Source organism: Parasteatoda tepidariorum, chromosome 10 (assembly GCF_043381705.1).
Source record: "Parasteatoda tepidariorum isolate YZ-2023 chromosome 10, CAS_Ptep_4.0, whole genome shotgun sequence".
NCBI lineage: Eukaryota > Metazoa > Arthropoda > Arachnida > Araneae > Theridiidae > Parasteatoda > Parasteatoda tepidariorum.
Genome location: NC_092213.1, coordinates 8,075,578 through 8,101,252, shown reverse-complemented (window position 1 = coordinate 8,101,252; position 25,675 = coordinate 8,075,578). Strand labels below are relative to the sequence as shown.

Here is a 25,675-nt window from a genome sequence, read left to right as displayed (position 1 = left end):
TGTTTTATTTTTTGAACAACAGAGTAAATAATAATGGAATGACATGGAATAAAATTTTTTAAGAATTTTTTATCATCGATCTTCAACCATAATTTTTTAAATATTCCATTAATTTAGTTCGATTAAACAGAACTTAAATTCTTTTTTTCAAATGAAACATTATATAAACATTTGTTAACAACTAAAGCAACAAAAATGCATAAAAAATAAAGGAATGTGATGTTTCAAATCAATTAAGAATAAAAAAATATTTCATAAAAATTTTGTTGTTCCCAAACCAAATTCAGTTTTATATGCTCTTTGACTCAGCATTATAGCTCTTAAATATTCAACAATTCTATTTCCTTTTCATCTAAATTATTTATAAAATTTTCAGTACTTTTGATGAGCATTTACAAAAATAATATCAACTGCATTATAAAAGTACATATTTTGAATATATTATTTGATACTATAAGTACATAATATCACTTAGATGAACAAATACTCTTAAATACAAATGGCCGCCATAAATGTATATTTTTAGAATCCAGGTCAAAAAAAATTTTACATTAGAGGTTACAAATTAATAGTTAAGTGAGGAAAAAAGAATATTTAAAGAATCAACAGTGACGAAGACAGGATAAAAAACATCATAATTGAACTCATTGCCTGATAAAATCTGGCTACGTTTCTCCTTATCACTTTTTTTAAAAACTCCTTTATGTTTCTTAGGTCCATTTTAAAAATTGTATTGCTTTTAGTCCCGCCTTCCACAGCAAAGATTCAAAAGTTTACGATCAATTTTTTTCCTCTTTTACAGCTTAAATATTAATTTGCGTCTATTATTAAACATTAATTTTGTTTACTTCATTTTTAATGAGGATGCTAAATATATAGATTAAGGTCGGTCATAATATGACACCCTTTATAACATATATATATATATATGTCCCTTAAGATTAAAAATATAATTTATCATTTACAACAAAAGATTAAACAAATTATTACTAACATTATTAATTGAATAGACATTTTACAATATTCAGACGTTTCTTGAACACTGGATCATGCTCTGATTCATTCTAACTACTGCTATTTTATTTCATTATTGTATAGACTTTGCAATTCAATGGGCATAAAAGTAAAGCATTCCACAACAGCCCACAAGGGATCAGAAGGACATGGAATTTAAGGCCTACAATTTTGAGACCAATAGCAGGATTGTGGCAATGTGATTCACATTGTACACAGGTTGGCTTTACTTCCCCGACAAGCTGGTGATCATGAATTTGAAGCTTGGAATGTTTCAAGCTACTACTGAGAATCGATAACCCATTTAGTTCACTAAACATACATTTTCAAAACAGGCTGCTAAAAATCCAGTGAATAATTTTTTTAAATGTATTTTTATCTAATAATTCACTATTTAAAATGATGCTTTTACATGTTATTATCAATTATCAGTTGTTATTATTTCATTATTGTTGCATTATTATTAAATTTTCAGCCTGTTTCAGAATTTTTATTTAAATCAAGTCTCGTTTCGCCAAAATAAGCACAGTTATTTTGAACACTGGCATTATGACAACCTCACATTACAATTATGGTTTTCAACAGGATTCATTAAGTCAAGAGTTGAGTGTATTTTAAAATATTGAAAAATGAATTATAGCAAAATAAAGAATTATGACATCATTTCAGAACTACAAATTGGATTACTTGAAAATTTAACAAATTGAAGGAAGAATCAGAGCATGCTCCACCGTTTCTAGAATCTGCCCATTTATTAACTGAAAGGCACGTTTAAGGACAAAATGTTTATAGAATTCACATTAAATAAAACTATTAAGATATTCTAACAATTAATTGTGAAGATTAATCCATCGTTTAAATAAAAGAGTTTATTTATATATTACTTAATTAACTTCTGAAAATTCATAAATACTTACAAATTACTTTAAGCTTTTGATATAACTAATATAACTTGTGTTTATTTAATTAAAAAAAATGCCATGAAGTTTTTAGCTCAATAAGTGAAAAATTAAATCAATATATGTTGTCGAGTACTGAAATAAAGGAATGTTTCATAATTTTTTCTCCGTAATCAATAATAAAAAGGGGAATATAAGATTTTTTAAAAAATTGGTTGCAAACAAATCTTGTCAGAGTTAAAATCTTGTCAATTGTTTGAGCATTTATTTTGATACCAATGAAAAAAATAAAAAGAAAGAAATGCTTCCCAAACAATTTACACCAGAAATTGCATGAATATTTAAATCTCAACAAGACATAAGAATATCAAGAGGGGGAAAAATTGTATAAAAGCTAAAACAAAAACTAGTCAAACATGTTTTTTTTCAACCTAATGATTTTAAAACAGGGTTGTCAATCACTGGTAACATTTATCGGATGACGGCATTTAACTTTTTAACACAAGATTTTTTTTAAAAAAAAAGGAAAAATAAATAGCTGATAGTCCTTCGAAAGCGTAGCAAATTTAACTTCAGTTAGTATAATGATGAGAAGTTGAGCATAGCTACGAGAATACTCAATTATTATAAGGATTATTTTGAAAGTTATATCTCCAGTATTCATTATCTTCTTAATATATATCTGTAAAAGGTCCCCAAAATAATAAGAAATCGCATTCGAATCCAGTTTGTTTGATTAACTGATTACCGTGCGTGGTGACAAAATGGAACAACAAAAAGTGGACACGTTAGCATTAAAAAAAATGGGGACCTTTCTGTATTCACATGAACAGCAATCTGTTTCAAATGTTGTAAATTTGTTGTTACCAACGGAAAATAAGAGTGTATCCAAACTGAAATTCCCAAATATTTAAAAGAAAGAAATGTGTTTATTCACATTTTCTCCCTTTTTTCTTAGCATCATAAATATTTTTACAGTAATTTCATAATTTTTTCAAAGAAAATTTTTCATATTTATTATAAATTTATTAATTTAAGAATACTTACTTCTTAATTAAGAATACTTACTTACTTCTTTCTATTCTTTTTCAAATCATTATTTGATATTTTGTGTTCACCCGCATTCAATGTTTTCACACAACTATCATTTGTAATGAATACTACCATGAAAGACAATTGTTTGGGGTTCTAATGTAACATGTTTCTAAAACTAAAATGCAGGCAGTAACTGTTAGGAATTAAAATATGCCATAACAATGAGAAATCTTCAGCAATTGACAACCCCTTACAAAAATAAATAGAATTCTTGTCAATGGCAGAAATAAATTGGTAACAAAAATCAATTAAAAAATATACATATTTAGCTACTATTTGAAACAAAATGTTTGACTAGAGTTTTGAAAAATTAAAAATTGGCCAGTAGTTAATTTTTTCTTATTGGAATAAAAATAGGAATGTAGCAAATACTTTCAAAATATAAAAAAAAGTTAATCTATACATATATATTATTTACAATTAAATTTGCAACACAAGCCCAGACGAAGAGATGTTGTCACCCCCTCCTCCAGTTTGCAAAACATCTGTACAGACTAAAACAGGTGCAATACACACCGTGTAATTATTTTCATCCCAGCAAGACACAGGATCCTTTGGATCAAAAGGAATACGGCGTGAACCCGGTTTTGAGCTGGTGGTGAAGGCGTCGTCCATCAGTAACTTAGCCTTGTTAACATCAATAGTGTCTGAGCCACAGGTATGACGGTTTGCTGTGAGTGCTGCCTTAGCCGCTGCTGCTTTGATATTTTTCCAAGGTGAGTTCTTTTGAACCATAAAGGCTTGGAATGCAAGTGTGTGGACATGAAGTCTTGTTAATTTACGATGACCCTGATTCATTGACCCTTCTTGAAGTACCCTGAAATTTATTTTAAAAAATTATAATAGAGTAATAAAAAGTTAAGAAAACACTCGTTTATAAATAAGTTTAAAAGAATTTTTTTGTGCAAATTTATAAAGAAGGTGGGGGAAAAGTACCGAAACATAAATTTCTAAAGAAACTTCGCAAAATAATACTTCATGTAGGAAAATATTACACTAAAAAATTTTTTTAATGCAAATTTATAATCAAGTTGAAAAAATATTATTGATTTATAAATTTATGGAGAAGTTCAGTAAAATATTATGTTGTACAGAAGATTTAAAAAAATTAAATTCTAGAAAAAATAAAGCACAAGACCTCTTAAAATATATATTTATTTATTTGCATGACATAAGGAAGTTTGGTGTCGCGACCTAGGCCCATAGGGCTCATACGCCAAAATGTGATGTCCCGCGGTGGCGCAGCAACCCCGCACAGCACGGGCGACCAAGCAATTTGTGGACACAAGGGAAGCCCCCGAGTCTCACACGATGAAATGCACCATAGTTTTGTCAATGAGCAGAGGAGGCCAAGAAGCCCCAGTCAAAACCCGGAGGCATTTGCATGACATAAAGCAGAATTAAGCCAATAAAAATAAATAAATAGGTAGTAATAGGCCAGTAATTTAATAAAATATTTCCCTCTGTAATGCATTTTTTTGAACATAATTAGTTTGAAAAAATAATATAATAAAAAATGTGAGCCATTTAAAGTAGAAATTACAAATAGATCTGCGATGCAACAAAGTGCTTTGTACCTCTGGAAACCGTATGCTTCAGATGAGGTATTTTCAAAGATACTACACCTAGAAAATACCCAAGCTAAAAATAATAATAATAATTTTTTGAAGGCACTAAATTGAGAAAATACATACTGAAGAAGTATTAAGACAGAAACAGAAGTTCTCAGTCTGAATGCTATGCATAAAAATATTCAATGTAAAATTGCGATGATTAAAAACTTCTTAAACTTTTCCATTACAAAGGTATGAAATATTAATACCTTTTATAAATGTTTTAAAGCAGGGTTTCCACTATGGAAGTATTTTTCGCAAAATGCAAAAAATCTTTTCAAAAATGTAAAAATGAAACATTTTTTCACTTTTTCGTTATAGAATTTTTCCAAATTCTATTTTTTTTTCTTTAAAAGAAAATAGGTTTTTGTGAAAAAATTATGACTAGAACATCATAAAAAAATTCAGAATCAAATGAGTCGCAACGAGATGAAGTAAAGCGATCATCAAAGATAGGAATAGAAATCCGTTTTGCCATGAAGAAAGGGAGGAAATAAAGGCCTTTGTTTCTTTGCACATTCTACTAGTTGAGGTACCCAAAATCGTATTTATAAACCTAGAGGCATTTCAGCATTCTTTCTGATTTTAACTTTTCAACTAAATAATTTTTGAATCAGCTTAAACCCTGTTTTCAACAAAATTCAAACTTAATTAAAAGAAAAGTATTTTATTTGATTATATCAGACACAGAAATTGTTTCAAAAAAATAAAAAAATGCTGAAACTAAATGACACACACACACACACACAAAAGAAGTCATGAAAAAGGTTCATTGCTTTCAAATTAATAATATGTGGACAAATTAAAGTAAATAAAAACATTGCAATAATACAGTAAATTAAAATATAAACATTGAATACAATATTTTATAAGTTTAAAAGATTGCAGCAGATTAGAAAACATCCCCTACAGAAAACTTAATGTATATGCAGTAAAGATACTTTCAGATTTGTATACCTTACAATCAAAATTTTTAAATCTTTACTTAATAAAATAATAAGTAATTAATTACAGCGAAACCTCTCGGAGCGAACACTGCCACAGTAAAATGGTTGTAGCTTTCTTAACTACCAAGATTAATGAGCGGTTAATAATTATTGACGTTGAATGATAAGCATTCAATAATTTTCATTAACTCAAAAACAGTTTTCACTTGCTTTATACTCTTTTAAAATTCTCTTCCCTGCTTCATTTTTTAAAAAAACTTTTATTTCCCAAAGAATAATCCACACATGTAGTATCATTTCTTTTGTTCCTGAGTGGCCGACTGGTATTTATCATTGGTATGCCTAAAACTAGAAATGGGTAAATACCCATTTTTTTGCATCAGTTACTAAGTAATTATCAACTGATTATCAGTTACAAGAACATGACACTTTTTGTATCAGATATAGATCAATCTTAAATTTAGGTTTGAATGAATAGAAGGGCTAAAAAATATAAGCCCAACTTCTATCATTAAATACAGTCTAACCCCACTATAAAAATCACGGGATATAATGAACACTCGGTTATAGCGAACGTTTTTGATGGTCTCTTTCTCACTGTTATTTAACTAAATGTTATTTAATACGCTTATAACGAACAGCTAAGAAACTGGTAGTTCATTTATAGTTCAAACGAATTTCAGATTGTCAAGTATTTGAATCAATGTTACAAAATGTCTAGTTTATGTAATAAGTTCAAAAGTATATAATTATAAATTTTAATTAAAAATGAAGTAATGCACATTATAAGGAGTGCTTTAAACAAGTCATTTCAGTGAAAGGAATGATGCCTTAAGTTCCAAAACTAGCATAGGAGAGCAAATAAGCTGCACAGAAATTACAAGTTTTAAATGCAACCTCCATTGAAAATGATAAATAATCAAATGTTTCAAAAATTGAATCAAAACGATAAACATTTAAAAATTACAAAAATGATATAGATAAGTATCAAAACATTTGTTATAAGGTGACTACCGCTTCGTCATATGGGAAATTTTTCTAATGTNAATAAGCTGCACAGAAATTACAAGTTTTAAATGCAACCTCCATTGAAAATGATAAATAATCAAATGTTTCAAAAATTGAATCAAAACGATAAACATTTAAAAATTACAAAAATGATATAGATAAGTATCAAAACATTTGTTATAAGGTGACTACCGCTTCGTTATATGGGAAATTTTTCTAATGTCTTTCTAAGGAATGTTTCTATGTTATTGGAAGAAATTCACTGTAAGGAAATTACGTTATAAAGAGACTTTATATATTTAGCTAGTTAATAATTCATGAAGAAGATTTGTACTATCATAATCACTATTTTCAACAATACTGCAGCAATGTGCCACAATATATTTTTTCAAAGATTTTAGATATAACAAACCATTGTTTAAAATGCACTTATAGCTGAGTCCACAGACAGTTCGTTATAGTGAGGTCTGACTGAATAACTTTTGATTTGATTAAAATTCAGACTATCTTTAAGGACACCCTTTTTACTCCAATAAGGAAAGAAGTTAATTTTGACATAAATTCTAGACATACTGTAAAATTGTAGAAACAAAATAAAAAATGCATAAAAAATTTAATGCAATATATTTCTTAAAGTAAGTTTTTTTCTGAGATCTTAATCTAATTAATCAGTATGTAGTGTAAAAAAAAATCAAAAAAGAAATGAAATCCACTCATGAGAAATAATGGTTCAGGGAAAATATTCAATCAATGATTCTACAGAGCTTACTTAACTTAAATAATATATCAGTCAAAAAAATCTGTGTCATAAAATGGCAGTAATTTACAAATTTAACTTCTGTTTTAAATTTCACTGCTCAAAAATTTATAAATTAGAAAAATTACTCTTCATTTTTTTATTTTTATAATACTGTATGTTAATGTATCCTTAAGTTTTTTACCTAATTAATGCAAAGGTAGTGAACAAAGAAATAAAATGAAATCTTACTTATAAACTTTTCTCATTTCATCTAAAATGTCAGCAATTCTTGGACGAGAATCAGCCAAGAGGCTAATGTTTCCATATTCAATCATTTGATATAAGTTGGGAAGTTCTTGTTCATTCATGCCCAAAGAATCTGCATAAGGTATGACATTTTCAACCAAGTTCCTCAGGAGATTCTCATCACTAAAAGAAGCCATCTCAAAATGAATCCTCCTCTCATCAGGTTGGCTTTTCATCAGTTCTTGAACTTTCTGCAATCGATCTCTTTGCTTACCTGCAATATGACATTTCTGAATAATTGAACTTTAATCAACATTTTCTTGTAAATTTTGTTAAGTTATGATAAACGACTGATTTAAATTTTTCATTTCTTAATTTTTTTATTCCTTTTACCTTTTTTTTTATGAGATTGTAGGTAGGTAGGCACTTAATTTATGCCACACTAGAGCTGCACAATGGGCTATTGGCAACGGTCTGGGAAACATCCCTGAGGATGATCTGAAGACACGCCACCGCAATTTTAATCCCCGGAAGAGGGTGGCACCCCTGCTATGGTAGCAGAGTTTTATCTGACCTCGATTGAGGGGACCAACAAAATTGTCTGAATAAATGAGGTGTTTTCTTAAGAAAAGTACATGCTAATTGAGTAATCTAACATAGTAAACTGTTTTTAAATAGATCAAGATGATGATTAAATAAATATACAATCAAAATTTGAAATTATATTTAAATTTAATCATAAAGGATCTTTACTTTCTTTCTTCGTGTTTGAAGTAGTTTTACAAGAAAAGGTACTCATTAGCTTATGATCTTAACTTAAATTTTTTTGTAGACTATTTCTTTTTAAGAATTCTTCAAAATTTGTGACATCAAACTGATAAATTTCATTCAATTAGGAGTGAATATTATTTATATGATATCTGAAACCATGTTACCTAATAAAACAATCATATTGAAAACTGTATAAGTGAGCTACTGTTACTAATGAATGATTCTGAAATCAGCTCACAACATGAAATACTTCTCTGAAATATGTTACGAAGACAGTGGAATCACGGTGGCTCATCAGTTAAGGCACTGAACTGTCATTGTGATGGACAAAAATACATTAAAAAATTATACTCCGGTTTTGAGTTGTCAATTTTGATAATGCACGTCCAGTGAACTAACTGGGTTACGATCTGCAGCTTCGGCTTGAAGCCCACCCAGCCTGTGTGTAATGCTAACCACATTATCACAATCTTGCTGTTGCTTATGAAATTGTGGAGCCTTAACCTCCATAAGCCCTGTATCATAACAAGTTATTAATGATGATGCTTTACTGTTTTGCTTTGCAAAGACAGTAGTAATGCCTACCTTTAGTAACCTGGCCTCATTGAATTCTTAAAAAAGGGTAGTTTTTGCTATACAGGATGAAATCTTAATCATATTAACGAACTCACGGTTAGGTAACTAATCTATAATCAAAAGTCATGAACGAAGGTTAGTGTTGCCATTCCCATCTTAAATTCCTCCACACAAAACTTCATCCTTCTCCTTACTCCATTACGTTTTTTTTTCTTTTTTAAACGAAAAGATTCACTTTTACGTAAAATTCAATTTTTTTTAAAAAAACAGTAAAAAATTTTTTAAAAAAATTATGAGTAGCAGTCTTGAAGGAATTTTATAACTGTCATTGAACTGCCGACACAATTTTTGGGTTTTTGACTACTAATGTTCAACTTTGCAGTCTTGTAATTTTGAACCCAATCCAGAAGACAAGGACACTCCTAGATTAAGTTTTGGGAGAAATTTGCCTTCGTGGAGCACTTTTTTTATGGAACTTATCTGCATTTGTGTTACATGGAGATGAAAGCCTCACACGGTTAGCCTGTGACAAGGGGACTCTAAACCATGATCCGTCTACCTCTGAGGATATTTTATGCAAGCACTGTGGTCGGTGCGAGCCGGGTGCAGTATTCGTATCAACCAGCCATCGCTGGGATTCGAATCCAGTTCACCTCATTAGAAGGTGAATGCTCTCTCCACTGTGCCCTGTGCTTCCCTTCAAGGAATTGAAAACAGTTAATTTAGATGTAAAATAATGTCCATATCTGCTTATGAGAGGGTCCGTATTGGAGAGGGGTTAATGCGGGATGTTTATCCTGAAGAAGTGTTTGCAAGGTGCAGTTTTTCAGAATAAGCCAACCACTTTTTAAAATATATCTTGTTACTTCATAGTTGAAATGGATGGGGGTGATAAAAGGTGAATGATAAAAGCAAGAAATGGTATGGTTGCTCACAAAAAATTATAAAAGGAAAAAGCAATAGAAACTTAAGTATAGAGGCAGGGCGGAATACATTTCCATGCAATGCAAGAGTAGAACAAAACTGCAATCATTTACAAGCATATCAACAGTGATATGAGCTCTTGAGTCCTGCATATCAATGGTAAGAATAGGAAAGAGATAAATAAAACAGGAAATAGTGAAAAACATTTTCTTAATTGAAAATCTAGTTTTGAAATGTAAGTAAAACAAACTACTTGTAATTATTTTTATTCATAATTTTTTTTTACTACTATTCATCTTTCTCATTTTCAATATTTCTTTTGGTGGGTTGCGTCATAAAAAGAAAAAAATATTCCGATTCAGGGCAATTATTTATATTCAGGGGTCTGTCTAGGTTTTTCTGAGAGGTACCTATTTTGTGAAAATTTAGACATAATTTGTGAAAAATTAAAAATTATATTTAAAAATCTACACAAAAATATGGATTTATCGTTTCTTAAGGGATACAAAAATAAAATTTTAAGAAAAAGTATTTTGTGAAACTACCGTTTTTCCTAAAGTTGAATTTGTGAAACTACCGTTTTACCAAAAATTTAATCTGGGAAGGTACCGCTAAATGGTAGTAAATTCAGCCTGGACAGACCCCTGATATTACATGAAAAAGTATTCATATTTAGGCATAAAAATACTCACTCTCTGGCATAGGAAAGTTATCCATCATTTGTAAGCCTCCAATCACTAGAACATCAGGTTTGAACTTTTCAACTTCCTTCACAAAAGTACCCAAAGATGACAACTGCGGATTTTGATGATCATTGTGAACAATAAATCTGAAGTGTTAAAAAATATTATCAAACATGTTGCTCAAAGTTGAATAACGCAAATAACATGTAACATGTGGAAATAGGAAATGAATTGAAAAAGAACAAGAAAATTGATTTCACATTTTTTTAAATAATCCATAATCAGCAATTTAAATTTTTTCAATAATTAGAAGATCTTCTAATATAATTAGAATAATAGATACTCTGAGATTAATTAGATACTCTGCTGTTTATTGTTCGCTAATGCATATTTTTACACATTCTCTGTTCCTCTACATATTTACAATGCATAAACACATTTGCATTTAATACTGCCACTACAAATTTCCTGTTGCCCTTTTAAATTTGCATAAAGGAAAGAAAAAAAAACATTAAAATTTTAAAAGTAATTAACTGTGAATTTAATTCTTAATATGAAAAAAGTTCAAAAGTTCTTCATTTAAAATAGTATGTGGTCGGAAAAAAAATCATAAAACTTTTCTGTTGTTAGTTCTATTTTTACGTCAAAAAACATGAAAAACTGTCAATATGAACCATTTAAATACTCCATAACTAATTCGAAATTTAAACATACTGACACAAATTATAATTACCAGATATAAAAGTACATGTCTTCAATTTCAAAACGATCTTAATTCTCCTGTTAATAGTTTACACTCAGCAAAAGAAAGGAAGAAAATTTAACATAAAATAACTCAAAAACTATCAATAAAATCTTTAAACCTTTCTAAAGTAATGAAAATTTCACATTATGTAATCGAATAGTTTTTAAGTCATAATAGTGAGAATTGAAAGTGCTTTTAACCTACTAGCTTAAATTTTTTTAAAAAAACAATGTCTATCGGTAAGTAGGAACATCTAAAAGTAATACAGCAGAAGCTAGGGATAAAACAAAGGTTAACTCGGTCAGCACCGGAATATGACATGGAAACAGCACACACAAGATTATTGGAGTTCCATTGGCACACTATAGTTCACTCACTTATGAATTAAGCTAAACTATGCTAACCTGGCAAAGGTTTTTGAAGCTATTATTCACTTTAAATTTCGCTGTTTCTTTAGACACTCATTCTCGAAAACAAATTCAGATGTTAATTTTTTAGAATTATAAGCAATTATACCAAATCTTTAAGACAGAAAACAGATATGCCAGGTACTTCAACCAATACTATCTGATATTGCAAATTCCATCAAAAATCGGAAGAATCTCATGACTCATTGCAGTAGAAAGTAAGATTGTGAATGAACAATTTTTATTCTTTTTCTGTCTCAGTAGGACTTAAGACAGAAAATGACTTAATTCCACTAGCCGAGGAAGAGTGTCACAGAACACAGTCTGCTTTTTTATCCTCAATCCACTTTGCATTAAGTTAATGGCAATTACTAACACATAAAAAAACCCCATTGAAATGTACTTAAGGAAAGTATATGCTAATTTTTATTTATGAGATGCAAAGCAATAACTCTGAAGACCTACTGCTCCATTGCTAAAAAAATTAAAACGAAAGGCTTTAATGTAAATGAAACCTCTAATTTGACCAATAACGTCAGTAGATTGATGCTTTTGAGGTTATTATGCAAAAAACATGTTAAAAAAAGGCACGTTATTTGTGTTGCAAAATTAGTATGATTGTGGTAAAACTTGAGTATAATTAAAACTTGACTGAGAATCAATAATTTGGCACTGTAAATCAGACAGTAATCTTTACTTCCAAACTAGTTAATTTAGTTCCAGTAGAATTGATAATTTTTTTGTTGATGAGTTGGGAAAAAAATGCATTGCTTAATATAATAATGTAAAATCCAGGGAAGTGCAATAAATAATAATAAAATAATATATTTTTTAATTGTTACACTATATACCTCTCTGTTGGTGCATGATTGCATAATGTAAACCAATACTGATTCAATGATTGCTGATTGCTTTTACCCCATACGATCAAGTAATCATCTAGTAATAACTAACAACAAATACTTATTAGATTTATATAAATACTGCTGATAAAAACATTTGTATTTAACATTAACAAAATATTATTGATTTTTTCTATAAATAAAGAAAAAATAAATTATTTAGCCAGTGATATTTTATAAAAGTAAAATATTCCCACAACAGCCCGTTGTGAGTCAAGACATTTAAAGCTTTAGGTGATTACAATATCTAAAGTCTTAACTTGCAATATCTAAAGCATTATACAATATCTAAAGCCTTTAGAAGATGATTGTGACAAAGTGGTCAACAGTGCACACAGGTCAGCTTTACTTTCCAAAAACACTTGTACCCATCAATCTGATGATGAGTGGGCTAGAGTTCTTCACAATGGCGTTTAAGTACCTTAAACATCCAGCCATTGCCACTCAAAGATACATGCAGCAGATCATAGTTTGATATTATGCATAGATAGCCAAATACAAAATATTCAGTGCATTCATAATTCAATGCACTAGTAGATTAATAAAAAGATTTAAGTTAAATTTTTAATTCCTTAAGAAAACTAATTTATAAAGAAAAACATAAATATTTGGCCAGCAATAGGTTCCTTAAACCACATAAAATTCTAGATATGGGACCAAACAGTTAATGTTCAGTGCATTCATAATTTAAAGTGTAATTCATAATTTAATGCCAAAACATTCATAAAAGGGATGCAAATAAAATGTTTTACTAACCGATTAGCTCTAGGGGGGACAAATGAACCCCATTTTTGTCCAGATGGATACTCCAGCAACAAATGGATGTCATCTTCTTCAACTATTGGTCCTGAAATCTGAATTCCAGGAGGAAATTCTTTCTGCAAGGACTGTGAGACTTGGGCACCTAATAAAATATTTTTCCAGCCTTCCTTTGAAAATCTTTTAGCCATCACAGGAGCATTTCCTCCAATGAAATACCTGGCGCTTGGAGCCTCTCTAGCAAACTTTACTAATTCAGCAAAAAAAGAAGAGTTGGATATAAATCTCCTAAAAATAAGAAAACATTTTTAATCCAGGAATTATAATTAAAATAAAAGAAATTAAAGAAAACAATAATACATATAAAAATTACATTGCAATACTAACGACGATTGATAGCCATTGATTCAACCTTTATGGTTGAACCAATGGCAAAATGCTCAATAATACTGGGGAACAAATCTTTGTTTTCAGTTGCATGAGATTTTTCAACCTATCTTAGATATTTTTATATTGCTGATTTGAAATCTGCAATTGGTTTTTCTTTCTAAGCTACAGTTTTTTATTTTGATGGCACTTTTTTTTTGTCTATTTCATAATAGTTTTAAAATGTTACATATAAGAGGAGGAAACATAAATGTTGCAAGAAACTTCTAGAGGAGTTAAAGCACATCATCAGGATTGAAACTGAATAGCAACCCACGCCCGGGAATGTTGTCATACACTACTTCCTTAATATGTACAGTCTCTTTGTGTACTTCTGAACAGATCATAATACAGAAGCGTCTCCAGCCGTGTATGACAAAATTTACGCACATGGGTTTTTATGCAATTTTAACCCAAGTGATCTGCCCTAAATTCACTAGAAGTTTGTTGCAACATTTAGGCGACCCCTATTATATATAACGTTTTTAAACTTGTACATTTTGACAAAAATACACTAAAAATGCCACTAAAAAAATCAGTAGCTTCAAGAGCAAAACTAATTTCAGATTTGAAATTCTCATAACCGAATTGGCAATAGCAAGTATTTAAAAAAATGCAACCAAAAATTTGTTCCCCAGTGTCAGATAAAGTTGGATCATAGTCAGATGAAAGTTTTTTCTAAAAATTTTGATCTATACAATTTTTCTGATTTTATTAAGTCACTGAGTTTGTAATTTAATTTATTTACAGTAATTTTGCAGTTTGTTACAATTTTTTTTAAAAAAAAATTAGATTCTGCATCCTGCTTTCAAATTTGTTCCTTAGTGTAATTATAAACTCACAGTCCATCATCCTCTTCCAATGATAAATTAGATTTTCAGAAATATGTGGATAATACCAAAGAGGCTTAGACAAAGCAAATAAAAAAAAAACCAAGAGCTTTTAGATATAAAAACGAAAAAATACAAACAAGATTTCTACACAACCTTGACGAAATATGATCGCGCTTGCAAAGAAACCTTTTTTAGAAATTGAACAAACAAATCTATCCTATAAAAGAAGTAGCCCTAACTAACAGTAACAGTTTTTTTTTTTTTTTCCTCTTCAAGTTAGTGTAGAAAAACTATTCTCAGCTTTGAAGTAAAATCAAATTGAATCCACAATCCTCTATCAAAGATCTAGCTGAATCTAAATGATTTTTTTCAGAAATTATTAATGCCAGTTTTATCCATTTCAAAATAAATGCCAAAATAAGTATAATCTGTAATGTCATCAATTTTTTTTCCTGTAGCATCTATTGTTTTTTTTACATTAAAAAAAAAAAAAGAACAAATATGCTGTAACACATGAATATATGTTCTTTTTTATATATGAGGGAGTTTTTAAGTCTTAAATTCCATTGGTCAGATTTTTCATTTCCCTACATACTCCACAGCTATGACAAAAACAGATTAATGGCAAACAAGAAATTAAATAAATCGATACAGAATAGGGCAAATTTAAAGGATTATATTCTGAGCCACTTCCAGGCAAGTCACTATACCTTCAGTTTTAAATTACGGCAAATATAAGTAGAAGTACCAGACAGTTGCTGTAACGTGATTGACATCTAATACAGAAATGTTCCCTTGAACTTTATTATGCATGAATTTAATGTGTTTTTTTAATTAGTTTTTAGACATATTAGTTGGTGTAAGATTAAAACATCTTATTTATTAGGATCTTCAAAAATGTAACAAAAAATGATATAAAAAAATCGATTAGGTGAAAAATCACAGATAAGAGGAAGAATCTCAAATCTGTGATTTTAGTTTAATAAATAAGTTTTATACAGTAAAAGTTTATATAGTTTAATACAATAAGAAGATCTACAAAATACAATTTCATAAACTGAATTTTTCTTAAACCTCACTAACTTTAAGAGATGTAAATAATAAAATTTGCATTTAAGAAACTTTAAGATAGAACAAAGATAGAAATTTTAAGAACTAAGCAAGAACTATAAACTTTTAATATTATTTGTTTAATTATTTGTAAAGAAATTAAAATTTCAAAAGCTAAACAAACCGAAATTGATTTATTTGTTTTACACTAAGTTTTAATGCGGTAGAAATTTTTTTCTGTAAATAATAAAAATTTAAGTGCATATTTTAAATTTTTAAGTATTTGTATCTAAAAATAACTTTAAAGCATTTTAAAAACCGATCTATTCCAGACATATATTGACATACTTAGTAGGAAAGTTTAAGAAAAGTGAAATGATCTATAAAACACGTATTTCCATAAAATGCAAAGTCTGATCTTTCAAGCTTTGCATTATAAGAACCTTCTTCTGTAGGTAATTAATTATTTTCTTTTTAAATAAACCCACAATCAGATGTCTCTCTAATTTTTGGTAATTTTATCAGGTTCTCTCAGAAATCAGGTTAATTGACTTAAAAGTGAGATTAGCAATAAGAAATCGCGATGTAAGTAATACAAAAATGGATGATTATATAGATTCTGTAAGAGATTCAGGGCAGAGTATCCAATCCAAGGGCCCCCATTATACACTGCAAAATAATTTTTCAATATAGAAATAGCATGTTATAAGAGAAATTATATAATATAAACAATTATAACAATACAGTAATATAACAATTATTCTTACTCTGCTGCTGCACCAAAACGATAAAAGTACGCAAAGACTTTTAAAAATTGTTCTTTTGTGGAAATAGAATAATAGTGTTCAGGATTGTCTGGAGCGCTGTCGAATATAACTTCATTACTTTGAACGATGATATCCTGACAAGAACCGAATCCTAGGGCAACTTTGATGTTAGGATTAACGGCAACTGAGCTTTCTTCACGAAGTAATGATGTGAGTGTTTTCTCCAACACTTGAGAATTATTTTCCAATTTATATCTGTTGTATATATAAGCTAAAACAATGACAGCGATTGTGACGACGGCACCGACAGAAACTTTGTTTGTAATCGATGTCATACGTTTATTCATTTTACCATTTAAAAATCGACGGTCCTTTCCACGATCTTTCCTCTTCTTATTACGAGCTATAACCATCTTGAAGCAATTTCTAGTTTCAGATACACGCTAATATCATCTGCGAATACACGTCATATCCAGCTCAAAGCAACTTTAATGAGATGAGGAATAACTTATCAAAATTTGCCGACAGACGACGTAATTTTGTTTACATGCATGCCTCCTCCGAACACTTAATTCAGATCTCTTCGTTTGGAGAAATTCTCATGAACATAAATAAGTTTTGCGGAATATTTTAAATTTGAGTCATCAATGCCCCTAAAAATTTTTAAGATAAATAAATAGTTTTTCTAATTTATTTCATTCACTCACCCGAGCTGGTAACTTTTTACAAATGATTAAGTTTCACAGAGAAAAAAAATGTATCTACGCACAAAGCTTAAAGCAAAAACTAATTTTTATTCAAAGTTCGTTTTACCTACTTAATTTTTAAAATTGTTTACAAACATTAAATGACAATGGTGGAGAATGCTTACCATTTTTATTTATAGCTGAATATATGATATTACCTTAATAAATTTTGGTATATTCGTCTCTTATGAAAAATAAAAATGCGCTCTGCTTTACTTTGGGAATCTGATCTTCTAGATAAGGAAGGACATCCGGAATGGTATTTTATCATGAATGTCTTAGTACCTATTTCATGAAGTCGACACTTTAACAGTGAATAGAAAAGATATAATTCTGCTTTATGTGCGATTCCGTTTTATTCAATTGAATTTTGTCAAATTAAATTAGATAAAACTAAATAGAACTGATATTACAGATTTGTCGAATAAACTAACAATAATCGATAGAGCCATAAAACTCTCCTGCTAAGATATCATTGATTTAACTTTTCTGCTTTTATGAAAACTTAAGGCTTGTATTTCGTTTTCAGATTGGAGTAAAAATAATCAATCACCGGTGTAATTAACCGGTGTTTCTTTTTTTAATTAGAAACTTATCAAATCTCCCTTGCACTTATTTTTGTTATGATAACGAACAAAATATACGACTTTTTTTTTCTGTTACGTTTGCAATACCTTAAATCTTTGAGAAAATTGTAAATAAATATTTTAGGATGTGTTTTACCAATTTTTGAATGAAGGATGTAGAAAACTTATTGACAAACATAGGACTGGGCGATGTAAGAAATTCCCCCCCCCCCTGAAATATAAACTGATAGATATTGTGATACAGAGATGTATTACTATGTAACATATGTTCAAATGTTGTTTAATATCGACGTAATAATACACAGCTAACGCAAAGTTTAAGAAGTCTCACTGAAAATATTCTTTAAGAAACCTAAATTCTTGAAGAAGAAAAAAAAAGGTAATAAGAAGCAATACATTGTGTTCTATATTCTGATGCTGATCCATGCATGAAACCAGGGCCGGATTAAATGGCCCTAGGCCATTCAAATTTTTGGGGCGCTTAGATAAAAAAAATTTCTGGTATATTTTTTATTTATTCAAATATAAAAGTATTTATATATCTTTTCATTTAAGAAAGCATATTTAAAATCAATAAATTAAATTTTACTTTATTTTATTAGCTTAGAACTAAAAATAATCATAACATTTTGAAAAATCATTGTTTTTCTTCATTGTTTATTTTCAAAAAATCAAAATCAAAAAATCAAAAATCATTGTTTATTTTCAAAAAATCATTTTAAGAGGGCCCCAGGCCATGGCCTAATCCGTAATCCAGGCCTGCATGAAACCATGACTTCTGATTCAATTTGCTCTTCGCCATTCAACATCACAATACATTCCTAACTAGACAAAATTAAAATCCTCTTAGTCGGCATGGTAACAGCATTCGTAGACAAAAATCTTAATGAGCTAAATCACCATACTGTTAAATCATGAGTATTTTCTTACATCGGTGACTTAAATCAGAGCTCTGATGCATTGCGAGAAAGCAATAGCCGATGTATTGGAGTGACGAAGTGTCCTTTAAATCAATATTTCACTATATAACAGCGTAGAGCCGTCGTGGCTTTGGGGAGGGAGTGCTTACCTTCCAACAAGGTGACTTGAATCTTTAGAATTCTGCAACCGGCTTGCGCTAACCACAATGCTAAGGTAAAAATATCCTCAGTTGTAGATGGATCATGGGTTAGAGTCCCCTTGCTGTCAGGCTAATTGTGGGAGGTTTTCGTAATTTTCTTCTGCATGTAAATCCGATGCGGGTTAATTTTATCAAAAAGTCCAACACGAAAGCAAATTTTTTTCCAATACTTGATCCAAGACTTCCTTTGTCTTCTGTATTCAAAATTACCGAATTGTACATTGGTAGTCATAAATCCAAAATTGGGTTGGCTATTCAAAGGCGTTTATAAAATATAGTAATATAAGTCAGCCAGTCCTAGACACTCAAATTAATTTAAAAAGGAGGAAAGAATTTATGAAACATTGACCTTTTATTTCTTATCACAATATTTCATTCCCATTATTCAACAATTCATTTCTTATCACATGGGGGAGGGCAGTGTGTTAACTTTAAAATTTTCAAAGATTCTATTGGGCTCGAGTTATCTCCAACTGACTGTACTGATAGTTTTTTTGAAAAAAAGTCATGTGATGAATTTCTTCTTTCTTTTAGCGTGTATGATATTGCACTTAAACCGGATGCATCAATGTTAATCATTGCTACTGGAACTAAGTTATTGGCATATGATACAGATGGAAAACTTTTGCAGTCCTTAAAAGGTCACTCAGATGTTGTGTACAGCGTCTGTTTCTCAAAAGATGGACAACGCTTTGCTTCGGGTGGTGCTGACAAACAAGTCATAATTTGGACATCTAAACTGGAGGGAATTTTAAGATATTCGTAAGGAAAAAGAAATTTAAAATTGAAGAGCTTTGGAGTTAAAAGTGATAACACACATTTTTTACAGATAAAAGCAGATATAGATAGAACTTTTTATGTAATATATCTTATCTCTTGACAGAGATTCCAACTCCTCTTGGAATAGATTTCTGGAATATTAAATATATGATTACACTTTTAAAAGAGGGATATCACTTTTACACATAAGGTCTTATTAAATTTTCTTATTTTTGTGATTTCATCCCACTTTCTTCCCCTTCTTCTAACTCAACAATGAAATGTAAATTTCTATACAAACTGAACATGTTTATTTCTTTTTTAGTCACCATGATGCTGTCCAAAGTCTTTCTTACAATCCTGTATCTGATCAATTAGCTAGCTGTGCCTGTACTGATTTCGGTTTGTTTTTTACATTTTAACTAGTTTTGTGCATTATTATTTTTCCAAGTTATTTAAAAAAAATTTTTTTTTACTGATTTCTAGGGGTGCATCTGAAAAAAAAAAGAAATTCTAAATTTCAGATAAAGAAAAAAAAAAGCACTTATGAGAGTTAATCAGGATTACTGCTACAGTAGCATTTTTCGCTAAATGCAAAAAGACTTATCTAAATTGCTAAGACAAAACATATTTTTGCTTTTCTATTAAAGTATTTTATCAAATAAATTAAATAAAATTAAACAAGCTTTCGAGAAAAATTATTAGCGTAAATGATCTAAAAAATATCATGATAAAACAAGTTGAATTAAGCTGAAGCATAGTAATCAACAAAGTTGGGGATAATATCAGTTTCACCATGAGGAAAGGAAAAAGAATGAATTAAAAACCTGATTTCTTCCCTTTACTTTTTGCTGTAAAGAACAAATTGGCAAAAAAAAAAAAAAGATTTTCTCACTTATGGAAAGAAATACAGGACTTTATTGTTCTATAAATTCTATTTTTTTTAAGTCAGACACTAGATTCCATCAACTAGATTTAAGGGCATCATGAAGTCAGATATTTTCCTCACAACCCACATGTTTTATGTTTTTCTGAAAATGCTGCCTGTTTTCATGTTTCTATCGTTGTTTCTATCCATGCATTCATCTCAATCTGATATCTTTAAGATATGAGTATAAATTATGAGGTTTATTACCAATTAGTAAATAATGAAGTTACCAGAAATGTATTGTCCTTGAATTTGCTGAGCTGGGTTAATCAAATATGTTTCAAAGTAAGCATTTCCTTGTACTCTGTAGTTGAAACTACTGATGTAAACAAATAAATTAAGATATTTGGGTATTCTAAAAGGGAAGTCATAAGTTACCCATAAAGATCACACCTCTTTTTTTTTTACACCTGCTTATTTATGGGTTTTGAGTTTTGGATGAATGTTCAAAGAAAAAGCATACTCTCGGCCAGTGCATAGATGGTCTTAGATTTGGAAATATGGAGTAATAGAACTTTTTCTTTACTTAATTTTTTTTTCTTCTGTTTTTATCTAAGTTTTGATGATAGAGTATTATTGTTCAATAACCTTTAAACAAATGTGAAAAATAACGGCATCACTTTATCAGATGGACGGCATCACTTTATCAGATGCATTGTAGTTGTTAGGTACAAAAAACAAAATTATATCACGGTTGCAAAAAAATATATAAACAAATAATAAATCTAATTTAAGTAAAAGAAGTAGACAAGAAAGAATTATATTTCAACTAATTTGATGTACAGTACGACTTTATATTTAATCAACTTATCATTAACATTCTAACTTATATTAGAGAAATTTAACTCAACTTTTAATACGTCATTTTGCAGATAAAGATTAGTTAGCTCTGATGTCAGATGTCACTTGTGGGATATGGGAGATCTTCTTTTTCTTGAAGTGCAAGTACCCAAATGAGTTTGATCAGGAGAAAAAAAGCACCGGAAAATGGAAAGTCAAGTTATAGCTAAATGCAGGGTTTTAAAATGAAACCCATAGTACTCGGGTTTCACTTAACAGATTTGAATTAAACTTCAAATCTATGTTAATTAGATGTGGGGCCAAAATTCTGTTGAAACAATTTTCCTAACTTTCGTTAATAGAGGGCTCTGTGCTACTAAAACTGTATGTAGATTATGCATATTGTTGACTGTCAAGGTATGCATATTGAGCCCACAGCTCTGTAAATTAATGAAATTTTTTATTATTCTTTGAACTGTTTTCTTAATACTGTGTTAACTTTAGCCATTTGTTATCTAATTATCTGTAATCAACAGGGCTCTGGTCTCCTGAACAGAAAAGTGTTTCAAAGCATAGGATCAATGCTCGCATTACTAGTTGCAGTTGGACGTCTGATGGATTGCTTTTAGCTTTGGGACTTACATCAGGTGTCATATCACTGAGAGGACGGGTGAGAGTTTTCTCTGGTTTAAATACACTAAGTAAACACCTAAAAGGTAATTTGCTTAATTTTTTGTAAATGTGAGGAATGCTTACTTAAGACAGTAATTTCCATTTAGGGGCTGTTCAAATATTATGTAAACACCTAAAGGAGGTGTGCTTATTTTTGCTATTATTTTCTTTGAAGATGATTGCATTGCTTATGTGAGACAATAAATTTCCTTTGTTTTCGAAATTCCTTTAAAATGCAAAAAATAGCAAAAAAATCTGGTAAAAAATTACTCATGGAAAAATTTAAATAAAAGTTAAATATTGGGGTAGGAAAAGCTGAGAGCTCCAAGGAAAAAAAAAGTTGAACTTGTAAATTTTGTTTTCTGCAAAGGTACATCTTTTATTTGTCATTAATTCAACAAGTCTGGAAATTAGAACATTTACAGTAAAAAGTTAAAGTGAAAAATAACAGAGTCATTACCATTGTAAGCATGAAAGGGGAATTTTGAAACCTACCATTTTGTTAAAAAGATGAGGGAGAGTCCAAAATTGTCAAAAACTACCTATTTGAAAGGCCTATTATTTATGGTGAAAAATCCTTTGTAAGATGCAGGGTTAATTTGGGAAGTAAAATAATGCAGTGAAACTAGTCTTGTTTAAGCATGATGAGGATACGTTTGCAATAATTACTAAGTAATAACGATAAGTTAATTTTACTGACTGGAAGAGGTCTCCAAAATCACCATAAATACATGCAAGATTTAATTATTTTTAGTTCTCATAATTTAGTCATATATTAAATCACTTGTTACAACTTATTATTTTTGTTATGTAGTCAAAGTTTCTCCACCTAAACACCCATTTAATTAGGTATTTTTCATTTTGTTTAACATTAAAATAATAACAAATTAAACAATAATAATTTTAATAAATTTTTAGGCTATAATATCAGTGACTCATTATGTTTTTAACTGTGTGATTCTTAAAGAGTTAAAGCAAATGATTGTATGTTATGTGATACTAAATAAATTTTTTTACTGAGAATGTAATCTTGATAGTTAGGGTATATGTAGAACTCCTAACAAATCTATATGTACAATGTCATGTTTAATAAAGTTCAAATTATTTGAAATATAAATTAATGTATCATTTAACCCTTTCTTATCAAATTATTTTTATATGAAAAAGTTTTTTCTTTTCACTATTGCAAAAGCGTAAACAAAAGTGAACTCAAATATTTTTTTTAAATTTTTTATTTTAAGTACCATTTCATTTTTTTAAAGTAAGTAATTGATTTCAAATTTTGTTAGAAAGATAATTTTTTCTATATTTTAATAAATAAAAAAACCAATATGTTAAAAACCAATTTCTATCAAATGACAATTTTTTATAAAAAAAGTTAGTTTGTTAAAAAATTAGCATAATAACCAAAATGAAAAAATAAAAAAACATTTACAGAAAATGTAACTTTTGTACATAGTTTCATAACTATGTTTATTTTAGTTTAACTTCATGCTAAGTAAAATGCTCAAAATATTTTTAATAAAGAGTTATTACTACTTATTAAATTAGAAAAATACATCTGGCTTTTAGTTATATAGTTAATTTTATTTACTAGTATAAATAAAATATGTGCCACTGCTAAAAGGGCTCCTCCATAATTTTCTACAGATAAATTTTTTTTATTGCTTTAATACCTGAAAAGGTGTCTTAATACCTTAAAACTATGTACCTAAAAATATTTAACCTGAAAATGCCCAATCCTTATCAATAGTTAACTATGAATTTATACTGCATGTTTCAAGTGACATTCTTCATAAAAGTACTTAAATTTTTTTAATTTTCAGAATGGAGATGAGAAGGTGAAAATTGAGCGACCTGGTGGCTCAGCATCGCAAGTTTGGGGTGTGAGTTGGTGTCCTGTTAAGTAAGTGTGAATATTTTGAGATTTAATTTTTTTCTTCATATTTATCACAAAAAAATTTTGAGTTATGTGTTTTTTATCTACCTTAGTTTTATATTAAGTGATCTATTAATGAATACAGGGATGAGATTTTTCCGCTTTTTAGCGGATTTCCGCTTTTTTCACTTTTATCTCTTCAATTTCAGCTTTTTTTTTAATCAAAAATTCAGATTTTTCTAAAAATTTCACTTTTTTTAATAAGTATTCCGCTTTTTCAGAAAATTCACCGATTTTCAAAGAGAAACAAAAAATTCAAACTACATAGCTACCAATCCTTTCTCATTTTTACTTATTTTAGCTATTTTCTCCCCTTTTACTCGCAGCAGATAAGATTTTCCGAATTTTTTACCCGCCCTCCAGATAGATCCGATTTTTGTAGTTCAAACGACGCTGTTTCTGACAAGCCATTTAGAGGTCCCAAGCCTGGAATCTGCTAATATCTCGATCTTATTCACACGATAATATCAAACATAGGTTTTCATATTTGCGTGTTGCGATTCTTATTCACGCAATTTGAATATTATACGTTGCAATTCTTATTTACGAGATTTAATACTCCGATATTGTGATTCGTATTTACGCCTTTTTAAAAACCTATGTAGCGATTCGTATTCACGCAAGTTTAAAATTCAATGTCTTGATTTGCTCATGGGGTTTATAATATCAAACATTGATTTTCGTATTTATACGTACGTGATTTTAAAATAAGGCATTCGGGTTCGCATTCACGCATTCTAAAAATTCATAATTCTTATTTATGCAATCTAAAAAATATGCATCATGATTCGTATTTACGCGATCTAAAAATTATGAATCGTGATTTGTATTTACGCATTTTAAAAATTCTATATCCCAGTTTGTATTTTCTCATTTTCAAAATCGTATATCTACATAGTTTCATATTCATGTGATTTCAAAATCCATTCTTGTAAGAAGTAAATTATTTTTATTTAAAATTAGTTACTATAAAGGTGACTGTTTTTCTAACGACGATTATTAGTATATGTAAGTGTTACAACATCAGAGAAACTGGAAGGGAATATATTCAAAACTTACATTCTGTGCTTGCAAAGAAGAAAAAATAGGATTTGTCACAAGATGTTTGAAGATGGACTAACGACTAAATATAGCAAACATAAAAGATATAGCAAACAAAAGCAATCACTTAAAAAGGGTATTCAATTGGTAATTTTTATTTTCACTAAATGTTAAGTACCAAAGTAATCATTTATATAATAATAGATTAGTACACAATTGTATGTCAACACATTATTTATTACCTTAAACTGTCTGGAATTTATTATTAAAAGGTTGCGCTTGTGTAAAATGTACTATCGTGGAAATTCAGCTTTTTTGCCTTTTGGCTAATCTCATCCCTGTGAATAGTTCGAGTCATTCAAAATTGAATTATTTGTTATTTTAAATTTGTTTTTATTATTTAGTTTTAAATTGAAAAAAATTGCAGAATGCTTTTAAAGGCTAGAAACTAGACATTTGAATTAATATGTAGTAACTAAAGAAGTAACGAATAGTAATTTGGCCGTATAGCTGGATTTCAAATATTCAGCCAAAAAAATAGCCAGAATAACAACAATTTTTTTAAAAGCATTAATAAATTTATTATTTTTTTTATATAGAAATAAATTTAGTCATTATAGAAAAATGATCAAAACTTAGCTGTAATGTGAAATAATATTTCCTATATTGTAATAAATAATGTTGCATACTAAGTATGTA

General features: G+C 29.2%; 2 protein-coding genes across 2 annotated transcripts in view; one reads left to right on the top strand and one right to left on the bottom strand.

Annotated features, from left to right (window-relative positions):
- Nucleotides 1-2,432: 2,432 nt before the first annotated feature.
- On the bottom strand, nt 2,433-17,151 carry LOC107447833 (ADP-dependent glucokinase). Its single transcript, XM_016062868.3, has 5 exons — nt 16,405-17,151; nt 13,326-13,616; nt 10,525-10,661; nt 7,565-7,835; nt 2,433-3,825 (listed from the first exon to the last, which is right to left on the bottom strand). The coding sequence occupies exons 1-5, from the start codon at nt 16,815-16,817 to the stop codon at nt 3,429-3,431; spliced, it is 1,509 nt and encodes a 502-aa protein (XP_015918354.1). The 5' UTR covers nt 16,818-17,151; the 3' UTR covers nt 2,433-3,428.
- A 72-nt stretch (nt 17,152-17,223) lies between these two features.
- Nucleotides 17,224-25,675, top strand: part of LOC107447691 (intraflagellar transport protein Oseg1) — a 43,495-nt gene continuing 35,043 nt past the window's right edge. Inside the window, exons 1-5 of the mRNA XM_043055293.2 lie at nt 17,224-17,409; nt 19,392-19,619; nt 19,942-20,018; nt 21,861-21,994; nt 23,823-23,902. Coding sequence (XP_042911227.1) covers nt 17,351-17,409; nt 19,392-19,619; nt 19,942-20,018; nt 21,861-21,994; nt 23,823-23,902 — 578 coding nt within the window. The 5' untranslated portion in view covers nt 17,224-17,350. The remainder of the gene's footprint in view (nt 17,410-19,391; nt 19,620-19,941; nt 20,019-21,860; nt 21,995-23,822; nt 23,903-25,675) is intronic.

Bases quoted from the DNA above. Each gene is read 5' to 3' on its own strand.
- LOC107447833 (XM_016062868.3), bottom strand. From the start codon at position 16,817: ATGGTTATAGCTCGTAATAAGAAGAGGAAAGATCGTGGAAAGGACCGT. The intron at 13,617-16,404 runs GTAAGAATAATT...TCTTATTTTTAG, and splicing joins CGTTTTGGTGCAGCAGCAGA to GAGATTTATATCCAACTCTT. The intron at 3,826-7,564 runs GTAAGATTTCAT...AATAAATTTCAG, and splicing joins GAAATGAGAAAAGTTTATAA to GGTACTTCAAGAAGGGTCAA.